The 12,271-nt window shown below is 46.5% G+C and overlaps 1 protein-coding gene across 1 annotated transcript; it reads right to left on the bottom strand.

Moving 5' to 3' along the window:
* Positions 1 to 6,818: 6,818 nt before the first annotated feature.
* On the bottom strand, positions 6,819 to 11,960 carry mex3a (mex-3 RNA binding family member A). Its single transcript, XM_062398532.1, has 2 exons — positions 11,511 to 11,960; positions 6,819 to 8,072 (listed from the first exon to the last, which is right to left on the bottom strand). Exons 1-2 carry the CDS (start codon positions 11,929 to 11,931, stop codon positions 6,931 to 6,933), a joined length of 1,563 nt encoding a protein of 520 aa, XP_062254516.1. The 5' UTR covers positions 11,932 to 11,960; the 3' UTR covers positions 6,819 to 6,930.
* Positions 11,961 to 12,271: the final 311 nt, after the last annotated feature.

The raw sequence follows: 12,271 nt of genomic DNA, 5'->3' as shown, positions 1-12,271 counted from the left end.
TGCGCCGTTTCCCCCACAATATTTCTAAGTGACCATACAACATACATGCAACCTAGTACGGTAATGAATCTGTTGTGTGTATATGTGTGCATCTAGTTACATAGTTCTACTACACAGTGCGCTCTCGTCCTCTCCTAGATGCCTCCGCTCGATCCTAATTAGCCCATTAGGTAAAGTCTCTGGTAAAGACTCGGTTTTTAGCTGATTGTGCTCGGCTGTCATCGATCGCAAACTGTCTGAGTAGTAGACGCGGAAAAATATATGAATGAAAGTGTGTACAAGTTTTGTGTTAGCCCCCACTGGCGGCGGGGGGGGAAATCACAGCTGCCTCATTCATCCCAAGCGCTGCAGTCGTGACACGTTTTGCACGTCTGAGAAGTAAAAGCGAGTTAAGATTACAGAGGAAATGAGCAATGTGTGTCAGTCAGTAACATGGGGTCGGTTGAAGGGGAGAACGGGGGTTACAGCAAACAGCACTGCACACAGAATGCTGATGCGGGAAAAAAATATATCATTGAGGCACGAAATTGATGCTCTGTGACTAAAATATCTCCAAATTCTAAAAAATATTATATTATTTTCTGCAATTATTCCATTGTGAATGCACCGATGTTAACGTAGCGCATGTCTGAAGTTAAAATTTAAGCCGCGGCCGACTCCCGTTCCATTTTACTTCATTTACATCGAAGCGAGATGGAGAGCGAGGAGCGGCCGCAACTTTCATAAATAAAACTTCTAAACTTCTTTTCTCATTTTACTTATTAGTAGAAACTGACTTCCCTGTGTTTAGAAATATATTAACTTCTCGTAATTTTAATTAAAAAACAAAATGTCTTGAGGTTACTCATAAATATGTTGCTTCCTTCTCTTTTTTTTTGTACTTTTCATAAATAACATCCAGATACTGACATTTTTTTTCCTCTGCTTTCTATGAAATAATAACCCATGTTAGCAAAATAGATTTGAGAAACTGTAATATGTTTTTTTTATTCTTTTTAAGTTACTTTCTATAAATGTATGTGGAAGAACTCAAATATAGTCTACGTTGAAAACCTGTTGCAAATTCCTTTCCCGAAAAATAAAAACAAAATAAAAAAACAAAAACTTAAAGCTCACTTGTAAATTGAAAAAAAACAATAAGCGTAAGGAGTGCATTAAGTCGAGTGGTCTTTTTTCTTTTTTTTTACATTCAAATGCAGTACTTGCTCAATGTGTGATTTTGACAGGTTGGTAAAATTGCTTAAGTGCATCCAGAGAAAATAAGGATTTCCTATCACTCCTCAAAAGGGATTCTACATAAATGCATAAAGACCTTTTCATATCAAGAGAAGAAAAACATCAACAGTTTCTACCATTTCTATAATAGTAAGCTTAATACAATATTGTAAATAATACTAACAAGAACTTAACGAATCAAATGTCACTTGTGTGTCACCCCCACCCCCCCTTTGTCGCTCCACTTAACTAAAACGTATTTCATACCAGGCGAGTTGGACAAATGAAACTTACACCTTAGCGTTTACCTTAAGAGTTATAATTAAACTTTATGTATCAATTAGTTAGAATACACGGTAAATATATGACTTTTTTTAAACCAATGGCAACTTTAATGTCTTAAAGCTTTTTTTATACACTTCAGGTATCAGGCTGATGAATTCTTTATGTGATCCTATGTTATCTTTTTCTTTTATGTTCCTGATAAATCTTAACCTACTGTACTATATTTTTACTAACATGCAGTTCAACTCAAGGATACAGTTCATGTGGCTCTGAGCGGTTTGGTTCACCTCTGTTTGCATCCCACTGATAATCTGAGGGTCTTTGTCAAGGCGGCTCCTTCGTCAATGTCTCGGGCAGTTTCTGTTTTTACTATCTCAACTTCGTCAAGTTTATCAGAGGGACTAAAAACATTCCCTTGTCTGTGCCCTCCCCCTCCCCCCCCCCCCCCCCCCACCCAACCCCTCAACAATAAAACCAGAGCAATAGAAAACTACTCAAAAGGACTCTAAGTGCCAGGATGTGCTGTAAGCTGGTCTCTTTGGGAGAAGTAAGTCTGTTACCGGCGCCTCTGTAGTATTAAACTAATCTTCCGACACTGTAACATGATATGCCTTCATTTCACAGATATCGACTTGAGTGGCCTCTAAGACTTGTGGGTAAACAGAGCAGTTCTAGGTATGAGACTATTTAATTCAATCAACTCTTAAACAGGAGCTGATTTTTTTGATAAAAACAAGTTAACTCGAGTGATAAAAGTTAGTCGATGTCCTCTCCTTGTTATTTGTTATTCTTTGGCTGTGTCTGACCTATTTCTTTCAACAAAAAAAGAAAAAGAAACGAGGGATGAAGAGTAGGAGCGAGGCGAGGATTTCAAACATAGCCGTGAAATCAGAAACTCAATGTAAACATCTTAAGATATGCTGTAAGCGACGCGTCTGCACCTGAATGCAACTTCACCACAAAGTGAAGCCCTGTGAGGAGTCGGAGCTGGTCACATGACCTCAGTGAAAGAGTGACCGGTGCTTTGATTCAGATCCCGTTTGCCCTGAACGCCTCCTCTCACTGCCGCGTGTACGTTTGTGACCGAAGCTTTCAAGACGCAGTTCAAGTCACCAGCTCTGGATTCTCTCTCGAACTCAAACTGGATGAACCTCAGTGCTCATGCTCTGGTCTTGTTGTTTGTTAACACGCAAGCTGCAGAGACAGATTCCTTTACGTTAGTCTCGAACCAAATCTGATTGATAATCAACGTAATTAAAAAAGAATATAGAATAAAGCAATCAAGTGACTAAAACCCTGATGAACACAACAAGAACAATAACCTATCCTGAAATTGTTGCTAATTAATTCTACCTGTTACTACACTGACAGGAATCCACGATGACTATGAAGCAGATATGAGACAGAAATGCAGCAGTATTACCCTTATAACGAAGGTCGATTTCTGAATAGAATATTATTGAAAGAACTGACTAAGCAGGCTCCTCTGTTTATTGTCCCAGTATAGTCCTATTATTGCTTTTCATCCTAATATACACAGAAACTGATTTATTCACTCGGGGTTAGGTTATTACACATACTATTCATTCGAGTTTTCATTTGAGATTGGATTTATACATCAGCGGCTTCATAAAGGATATTCACTATTACAGTTTATAGAAGTGTCTGGTTAATTTCTCACTTATATATTTGGATGAAATACTAAGTTAATCAGTTTAAATAATAATATTTCTTAAATGTATGGATCTATCTATTATACTATTATTGTCAGAGGGTGATGGGACACATATATTAAAGATTTTCTCTCCCTAAAACCCAGAAACATTTCTGAAATCCATTATGCTAGAAAACATTTCACAATGACACTTTCAGTTTGTAAAAATAATCAAAACCTCACGTCAAGCGGGGCCTTTGGATGTTCATAACTGATACACACACTGTATTTACATAGATGCTCAGAGTGCTTTCCCATAAAGTACAATACTCACTTATACAGCGTCTAAACTGGGAGAATCTCCAATAAGCCTCCTCTTCATTACACCAGTGCAAAACTCAACCAAGTCACCAGCATGGACTGAATGGACGAGAGGTCTCCCAAATAACCACTAGTACTACTGTCGTATAAAGATAATAACAAGAACCACCATAATACAGAAAATGATAGGGAATCCTTACGTGCATGTCTTTCAAATTCTATGAAATATATTTCACCATCAGCGGTCGGTTTGGTATTAATGAAATGCGCATTTCTTTTTGTGATAAGGTGCTTTACTCTATATTGTAGGTAAAGTGTTTTAAGAGCCTAATTTCCTGAATCCCTCGAATCCCCGTCCGAGCATTTTGATTCACATTCTTTTCTCCAAAAATAAGTACTTCAAAAGTCGTTTAGGGGGCGGAACTGTCAAAGGCCAAAGTTGCTACCTTGTGTGCCAAAGTAATGACGATATTTCTCATAAAAAATATTAAGGCAGAAAAACAAAATGATATAAAATACTAAAGTTCAAAGGGCAGCGTCACACTGCCTTGAATTTGACGTCGAAAAGCTTAGGCCAAACCACTGTGCAACTTCTCCATCCATAAAATCATAACTCTTCTTTTATCTACACATCTAATAGATTTCGGGGGGGGGGGGGGGGGGGGGGTACTTTTGGCAAGTACAGTGCTGTCGCTGCTGTTCACCTGTAATGCGAGCGCTCTGCTTTATATTTGTTGTGTTTTAAAAGAGGAGGGTCTCTGTGGGCTCTGGATGACACAATTTGTGTGTTTTTTTTTGTTTTTGTTTCGAGACAGAAGCCGAGTGTAATTGTTCTCCTGCTGAATCACCAGCACTCCCAGTCATCACCACTGGGCCACATGTGATGATCTCGGAACTCTGTGCAACACATGAATGATCAATAAAATAGCTGGATCTGCGGGGGTCTCATCTGTATTGGAGCATACTTCTCCGTTTCTCGGGTTGCCCCCCCCCTCCCTCCCTCTCTCTCTCTCTCTCCCAAAATCATTCAACAGCTTTAATCCCTACCCCCATCCTCGCTCCTCTGAAATCCCCAGGCTGGGGCTAAGGCAGACGCAGAGGGTGTGTAATTTGATTCAGCATGAGTGCTGGTTAAATGGGGCGTTTCCTCTGCTTTCCTGTCAATTACAATTGTCTGATTTCATTCTGGAAGCTCTAAGCAAGGGGAAGGGGTGGTGGTGGTGGGGGGGGGGACCATTGGCTGAAGCGCGGGTGTCCACAGTGAAGGGGCAGCTGCAGGATGTCCCATACAGTAGTGGGCTGACATGGGGTGGTGAGGGTGGGGGTGGGGGGTTTTGACCGTTATGGAAACTTTGATCTGTACTCGCACACAAACACACACATACACAGAAAGGGCCCGGTGCAAATTTCACATGGTTAAGAGTTCGTAGTTCACGCAGTGTTTTTTGGTCGTGAACACTTCACTAAATTTTTTTTGTCGAAAGGTGGTGACTGGTGAATCTCCAGACGACTGGGGATCATTTACTTTTGCCTCGAAGCTGTAGTTGCCTCGTTTTCACAGGCAACTACAGCTTCTGTCTTCCAAATTTTTCTGTGTGTGTGTGTGCGTTTTTCGGACAAAAGAGGCCCCCTCTCCCCAGAAGAGATGGCTCAGAGCAGCAGAAAAAGGAGAAGAAAAAGGAGGGAGTAAGGGGCAAGAGAGAGGAGGATGAGGAGGAGGAGGGGGTCCCCTTCGCCCCAGCTGCATCCAGCTCCCTCTGTGCTTGTAGCGGTGGGGCGGGGCGGCGAGGGGCTCACGGCGGGACCCTGTTCCCCCCCCCCCCCCCCTCGTACAGCTCCACACACGGCCCGCACCTGGACCAGCCCATTTGCCTAATTATCAATGAGGAGATCCAGGCCGTGTCCGAGCGCGGCCCACGCTGCAGCCGGGCCCAGACAATACGCCCCACTTGGCGAGGCCTCGGAGAGCGGGGCGATCGAACTGTAAGCAGGGGAGACATAAAGGCCACTCCCGAAGAAAGGAGAGAAAGAAAGGGGGCTAGGCAAGACTTCCAATTTGGGGTCACAGCCACACTGTGCCGTGAAACACCTGCTCCTGTCCGGCTCTGCTAATTACAGGGGGGGGCAGCAGGCCCCTCCGCGCTCACACATAATGCTGTTAGTGATGGGGACCTGGGGTAAGGATTACTGATTTGGGACTTTGTATTTCACACTGTCAACTGTTCTGATCTGGGGCCGCTGCTGATTCAGGAAAACATTTTTACACTTTTGCTCGGCTTCTGTCCACTTTCGTATTCACCTCCTATTTGCAGCGCACGCCTCGGAGCAGCGCTTGTTGACTGGGGCTCTCGCTTTGTCCTATATCGCTCAGCGGCTGTGGCCAAATGACCACACAAGACAATAAAGCGCGGTTAAGGTGGCTTTGAAACAAGTCCATCGGGGAGACAGATGTCGAGAACCGGCCAACTGGATGAATTCCAGGGCTTTCGGCCTCACAAATTAAATCAGTGCTTTAAGCCAACCGAGGGACCACATGCTTTTCAAGTGCCACGAGGAGCCGGCGGTGCTGAGTCTTTTCAACAAACTGCAGTGACCAACGTGTAATCAATGGCTACTGGAAAACAATTTTCACCGATGGCTTTCATCCACCTCTGAATAATGATGACCCATACAATTTAACTTATGACTCTAAATAAATGATGTGACGCCATCTATTTTTTTTTGTTCAGCATTAATCTGGTGTATAAGACTATAAACGGTATAAGGATGAAACAAGGGGCAGTTTTTGTTTTCCTCGTGAAGATTACAAAGCTTTGACAAGAACCAATTAATTCACATTTTTCATTCTGTTGAAATGAATGTTTAGGACCAATTATATTAAACCACAATCACAGTCAAAGGGGGACAGGCTGAATTCACCTTCACGTCAGCTTCTGAAATTTCAAGGTATGATTGACAATCCTATTTTAGACCCAGATGATTGTAAGGTGCAATGAAAATTCTATTTGTTTCCCTTCTAATAACAACATTGACTTTCTAGGTCAGTCGGGTGCAGATTGGGTACCTAAACAATCATCTTCTTTCTTCAGTATAAACCCACTTCATGATAAAATAAAAATTTGAATAATAAAATGTTCACATTACTACCTCTGCCTACGCTGTGATTCATGAATGAAAAACAGCAGCAGTCAAAAAACTGAAAATGCAGGGTACTATACTTCTCTTATAAACAAAACTTTTATAAAATATATATGCATATATATATATAAAAGAAAAACTTAAAAATATTTCTTATACTTTTTAGTAAAGCAAGCAGTGCCTTCTAAAATATCTGCTTGATTGTTTTTAAATTTTCTGAAAAACAAAAAGTGTGTATTATAATAATAATCATAATAACAGCAAATTATTATTGAACAAACACTGACAAAACTAATGATAAAAACTGATGTGGTTCCTTAAGAGAATATTCGGATGGCCTGTGTGACCTGGGTGTGGCACACTGGGCACTCCGGGTGGTTGAGCTCACAGATTCGGATGGCGCACTCCATGCAGAAGAGGTTGTGGCCACAGGGCACCAAGGCAGCCGTCACCTTGCTCTCAAAGCAGGTCATGCACTCCCGCGCGATGGCCGGTGGCGAGTCCGGAACTGGCAGGCGGCCGGGGAAGCCCTCGCCGGCTGAAGTGGGCTCACTGTGGGCGCGGCGGGCCTGGGCATGAGGTGAGCCGGCCACGGGCACGATGCTGGTGACTGAGGAGTTGTTGTTGCCTCCGCAGGAATCGGATAAGCCAGGGGAGAGTCTGGTCAGGGGGAGCGGGAGGCCTCCGAAGCTCTTGGAGCGCTGCTGGGCGTAGAAGGCCACCTGTTTGGGGTAGTCGGGGTCGCCCCAGCTCTGGGTCCCCTCGGATCCGAAATAAGAGCAGTTCTTTTCTCCAGAGCTGGAGAAGTTGCTCTTGCTGTAGATTCCCCCTCCCTCACCTCCCCCTCCCCCTCCGATCATGGCATCTGAGAAGTTCTGGCGGTAGCTGCTGGTGAGAGGCTTGCGCTGGCCCCCCTGCAGACCCCACACCTGCTGTAGCCGGCTCTCCAGACCACCGCTGCTGCCCGCCGGGCTGCTTCCACCGTTCGGCCCCATACAGTCATTCTCATTATTGTGGTCATGCAGGCCTCCTGTTCGGAAGGCGATGTGTGCTTCTATCTCCTCGCGGGCGCGCTCGGCGTTGCTCGGCGACCCCGTGATTTCAAAGACGGGGTCGCGGTCTCGACTGGGAGTGACGATGTACGTACAGGTCTGCTGCTGGATGCGCTTGATGGTGGATCCTTTAGGCCCCACTACCAGCCCCACAACCCGGTATGGCACTCTCACCTGAATGGTGGTCTGACCTGGCAAAGGTGTGGGCGGGGAGCCGCTGAAGGACACCCCCAGCTTGTTGCGGGACGCCCGGAGCATGGAGAAGTGCTCTGCAGCGGAGATGATTTCACGGCGGGCCAGTGCAACATCCTCCTTCCGGCCAGTGATTAGGAACACAGGCTCCTCTCCTCTCACCGGGGTTTTGATGTAGGTGTTGGTCTTGGCCCTCAGGGCTTTAATCTTGCAACCTGCAGACACCAAGATACATTCAGAAATCAGTAAATATGATTCATCAGTTCAGTTTCGTGACTCACAAACCAGGTTAAAAGGTTGCAAGTGAGAACATAACACAAACGTTTGTTTTCCAACCTGGGTTTACAGAAATCCTCGACTCTCCTTTGTTCGGTGTAAATTCAGTCACCTTCATGACCAGTTTAACTTAACGTGCTGCAGATTGTTACAGCCAAAGAGTAATTACCTTGATATATGACTTTTCCAGCACCTAAGCTTTACTGTACTTACGGAGTGTACTTATTTATTTGCTCTAAATCAGACACAACTTACGAAGAGATAGGTGGTTGCTGCAGAATTATTGCTCGGCATAGACATAAGTGGTTTGAAGGGGTTTGCGAGAGCTGCATCGGTTGCAGTATATTTGCAGCATGCTGGAAATCACTTTCTGACCTCTCCTTGAACCGACACAAGACAATAGTCAACCCACATTCACTATGCTTCGTCTTCCAGCCATTTATCGCACACCACATCTGCCCTGTTTTCTGATCAGAGGGTAATGGTTTACTCTATTAAGTGCTTTTAAAGCAAAGGCTTCACGTGGAGAGAGGGAAGGTTAATGTTGTTTGGTGACAAATGACCTGATGGGACAGGACAGGGATGTACAGTAGATCAGAGATTGTTTAGGAGGACAACCGACCACGTTGGAGGTCGAGGAGAACCCGGTGAGAAAAGACCCAGAAGCTATGGTAATGTTGAAAACACCAAGCATCACACGGGGTCAGAGATCCAGGCAGCCTCTTCACAGAGACAAATTGTTGACGAGGTGGGGAGAGCGTGGCCTAGGGGATAGAGCGGGTGCTCTGCAACAAGAATGTTGCCGGTTCGAATCCCACTCTATCCCATCTGCATGCCTAAGTGGCCTTGGTGATATACTGAACCCCTAAATGGCCCCTCATAAATGCTGAGTGTTCTAAAAATGTAAGTCGCTTTGGATAAAAGCGTCAGCTAAATGACATGTAATGTAATGTAATGTGGACGTCTCGCCTCCGCTGTGTCTTAAAGAGACAAGTGCGACCCTCTATTGGACGAGTAGGAATCATCCAACTAATCTGACCAGACTCCGGGTGCATTGGATCTCACAGCACATCCACTACATCTGAAGATCACAGCCGGCTGGTATCAGAAGGTTTAAAGACACCTTAAGTTGATGACAAATGTCTCTCTGATGCTGCTAAATTGGCCCACTTTGTTCAGGAACACTTTCTTCTCAGGGACCAGCGGTGCAGACAGAGGGATGGTGATACTCTGAAGGGTTATTACTGCTCAGAATCAGAAAATGCCCTTTGTGACCATCGCCTGATATTAGGGCTAATGGACCTGTTCATGGTACAGGAGATCACGGAGCAAATTGGCCCAAAATCGTGTTTTTGACTCTTGTATTAACCTAAATTAATATCTTAATTAAATGGTTTGTCTACAAACAAAGATTAATTAATCGCAACCAGGAAGTGAGGTCACTGGAGGCATGTTTGTTTCCCTCAGTCGCCCTGTGGCGTGCAAGGTGCCTGTGATTGAAAACAAAGCCCCCCCCCTGACCTGGAGATCTCCAGAGGAAGACACAAGAGCCTCCTCATCAATGCTTTCGACTCTGACAGGAGGAAACAATCATACCCGGCCCCTTCCCGGTGACAGGATGCTCCGTTTACCAGCTTCACCAGGCGGGCGCCGAGAGGAAGGGGGCGTGTACTGTAGTGCCAACTAATGAAGGGGCCCGAATCAAAAAGAAGCTCATCTCAAATCCCCCCCAAATCAGCACTTCTTCTCGGTCAAGGCAACAAAATAAAAAAGGGCCCTCTCACCGGATCCACCCTCCGGCCTCGGCTGTCTTCAGTTACCCCATTAAAATTCAAAACTTAAACTTCAGAGTGAAGAGCCGGAGCCACGATGGGGGACAAAGAGGAAATTAATGGAACAAACTAAATCCACACTTCCAGAGTATCGGTAAAAGGAGCCAGCTCAGCTCTTCCGAAGCCCCGGTGACATTATTCGAGACTTGTTTGTTTTTTTTGGTGGTGAGATAAATCAGGATTTGCTCATGGTACCTCACCCGCCGCCCTGCAGTCTTTGTACTTCCCTCTGCGTCCAGGCCCCTATGTTTCCCCTCTCCTGACAGGCGACCATGTGGTATTGAGAGTGTGCAGTGAAGTGGGGCTCATGAGGAGCCCCTTGTGTTGAGCTCCAAGGCGTGACTCCCATTCAGCTTTTTCAGAAGCTATACTGCCCTTCCCTCCCCGGCCCTGGGTTCCTCTGCCCCTCTCGCCCATGGGTTCATCACATCTGGTAACAAAGGGCGCAGCCAAGATAACCACAAAGAAAGGAAGAAGATAGCAACAAAAACTCCTTCTTAGCTGATGAATATTGAAACTTGGTGAAAAATCCTCTTCACTGCAAACGTGCACAAACAAAAGAATATATTTTTTATTATTAAAAAAAAAGGATTCCCAACTTCTCGCTGAGTCACCCCTTTAAGACCATCCCGTGTGCCCAGCAGCAACACGGTCTCCACGCGCCCCTCCCCTCAGCCCCCGAATCTCACACCTTTGTTTGACAGCTGCTGTCATTCAACTTCAGCTCTTTGTTCGGTAAAAAAAAAAAAACACACAAAAATAAATCAAAAAACGTGGAGAGTGTGAAGGAAAACGGGAGAAGATGCCTCAACGTGTTGGGAATCGAACTTTCCAACTCCCATCAATTGAGGAGAGAGAAAAAAAACAAGAGGGACCACGCTCGCTCCATTGTCCAATTGTGTCACTGGGGCAGTGCGCAACATAAACAACGAGCTGAATAAATTTTGGGAAGAGGCAAAACATCTTCCAGATCGCGAGTCCTGCGCGTCCCCCTTTGTGTTATTGTCCCTGCGATCGATGCAAAGTGAGAGACATTCCTGTCCTCGCCAGCAGCACGTTGCCTCTTTTGAACAGTCTGGCGCGTCTCAGACTACAAAGGAAGCAAGTGCCTGCTCCAGTGTGCGTGTGTGCGCTGATGGCGTGGATGTGGAATCATTCGCCCAGGAGGGGACGGGGGGCTCTCCCGTGCCTTCCCCACCCCCTGCGAAATTCACTCGAAAGCAGAAAAATTAAAAATAATATTAATAATAGGGCAAGCGACTTGTTTGGGTGCGGGGGGGGGGGGGGTGTAACGGTGAGTGGAGGGAGAACTTGCGGGGTTGTGGCAGGAGGAAAAAAGTGGGAGGCTGATGCCTCGGGGGAGCACAAAAAACACGCGAGCACACACACACACACCACTCCCTTTTCTTTGTCAAATAACACCAGGTAACAGTGAGAGAAGAAACACACAAAGCGCACGGGAAACACGGCGGGATCGTGCAGCACACAGAGCGGGATACAGACACACAAGTTTGGAGGGAAATAATTTGGAAGGCAGCGCTTTACCTTGTCTCCCCACTATCTCGGCCACATGTTCGGAGCTGGGCACTGGGACGCATTCTGTTATGTTGCAGCCGCGTCCCTTCGTCTCACTTGAGGAGCTCTCGTACAGGGCGCACAACTTGCTCTTCCCTTGCAGGATCGCCGTGTCCCCGCCGCCCCCGACGTTGTTCGTGTGGTTGTGGTGGTTGTTGTTATTGTTGCTCCGGTCCTGTACTCCCGTGGTCGGGGCTCCGCCGCCGTCCTCGCCTTCCCCGAGCCCCAGCAGAGACAACTGGCCCAGCGCGACCCTGAGGGCACGGGAGTCGTCTTCCTCCTCGTCGGGCGGCACGAGGAGACCCTCGCTGCCGAAGCCGGAGCCGGCCAGATCAGCGCCGTAGCCCCCATTTTTCTCCATGATCCCTGCTAGAACCAGCAGGCTAGGCATGGCTAACAAAAGAGTGTGTGAGACAAAGACAGGGGAAAGAGACTGGAGAAACAGCTCCCGTGCCGCCCCCTCCTCCTTGCTATTCCCCCCTTTGCGCTAGTCCCTCCCATAGACCGGCCCCCTCTCTCTCTACGTCCGCCAGACTCTGCTCTGCTCGGGGCGAACGGGACACAAGGCCGTCTGCGCGAGAGATGGGGCTGGGCGATGTGTTTGCTCCACCCAGTCTGGTTCACTCCGCTCCCCTCTCCTCGCTCCGAGACACCACGAGCCGCCCTCCCGTTTATGCCACTCTGTCTCAGGTTCCCGAGCCCGTGGCACCGCGCGTCAAGCCACCTCCCGA

The sequence above is a fragment of the Platichthys flesus genome, chromosome 11 (assembly GCF_949316205.1).
Source record: "Platichthys flesus chromosome 11, fPlaFle2.1, whole genome shotgun sequence".
NCBI lineage: Eukaryota > Metazoa > Chordata > Actinopteri > Pleuronectiformes > Pleuronectidae > Platichthys > Platichthys flesus.
Note: the sequence above shows the minus strand (reverse complement) of the source record. Positions and strands in the feature narration are given on the sequence as shown.

Excerpts from the sequence above, each read along its gene's own strand:
- mex3a (XM_062398532.1), bottom strand. The coding sequence starts at position 11,931 with ATGCCTAGCCTGCTGGTTCTAGCAGGGATCATGGAGAAAAATGGGGGC. Across the intron at positions 8,073-11,510 it reads CGAGATAGTGGGGAGACAAG|GTTGCAAGATTAAAGCCCTG; the intron begins GTAAAGCGCTGC and ends TGGTGTCTGCAG.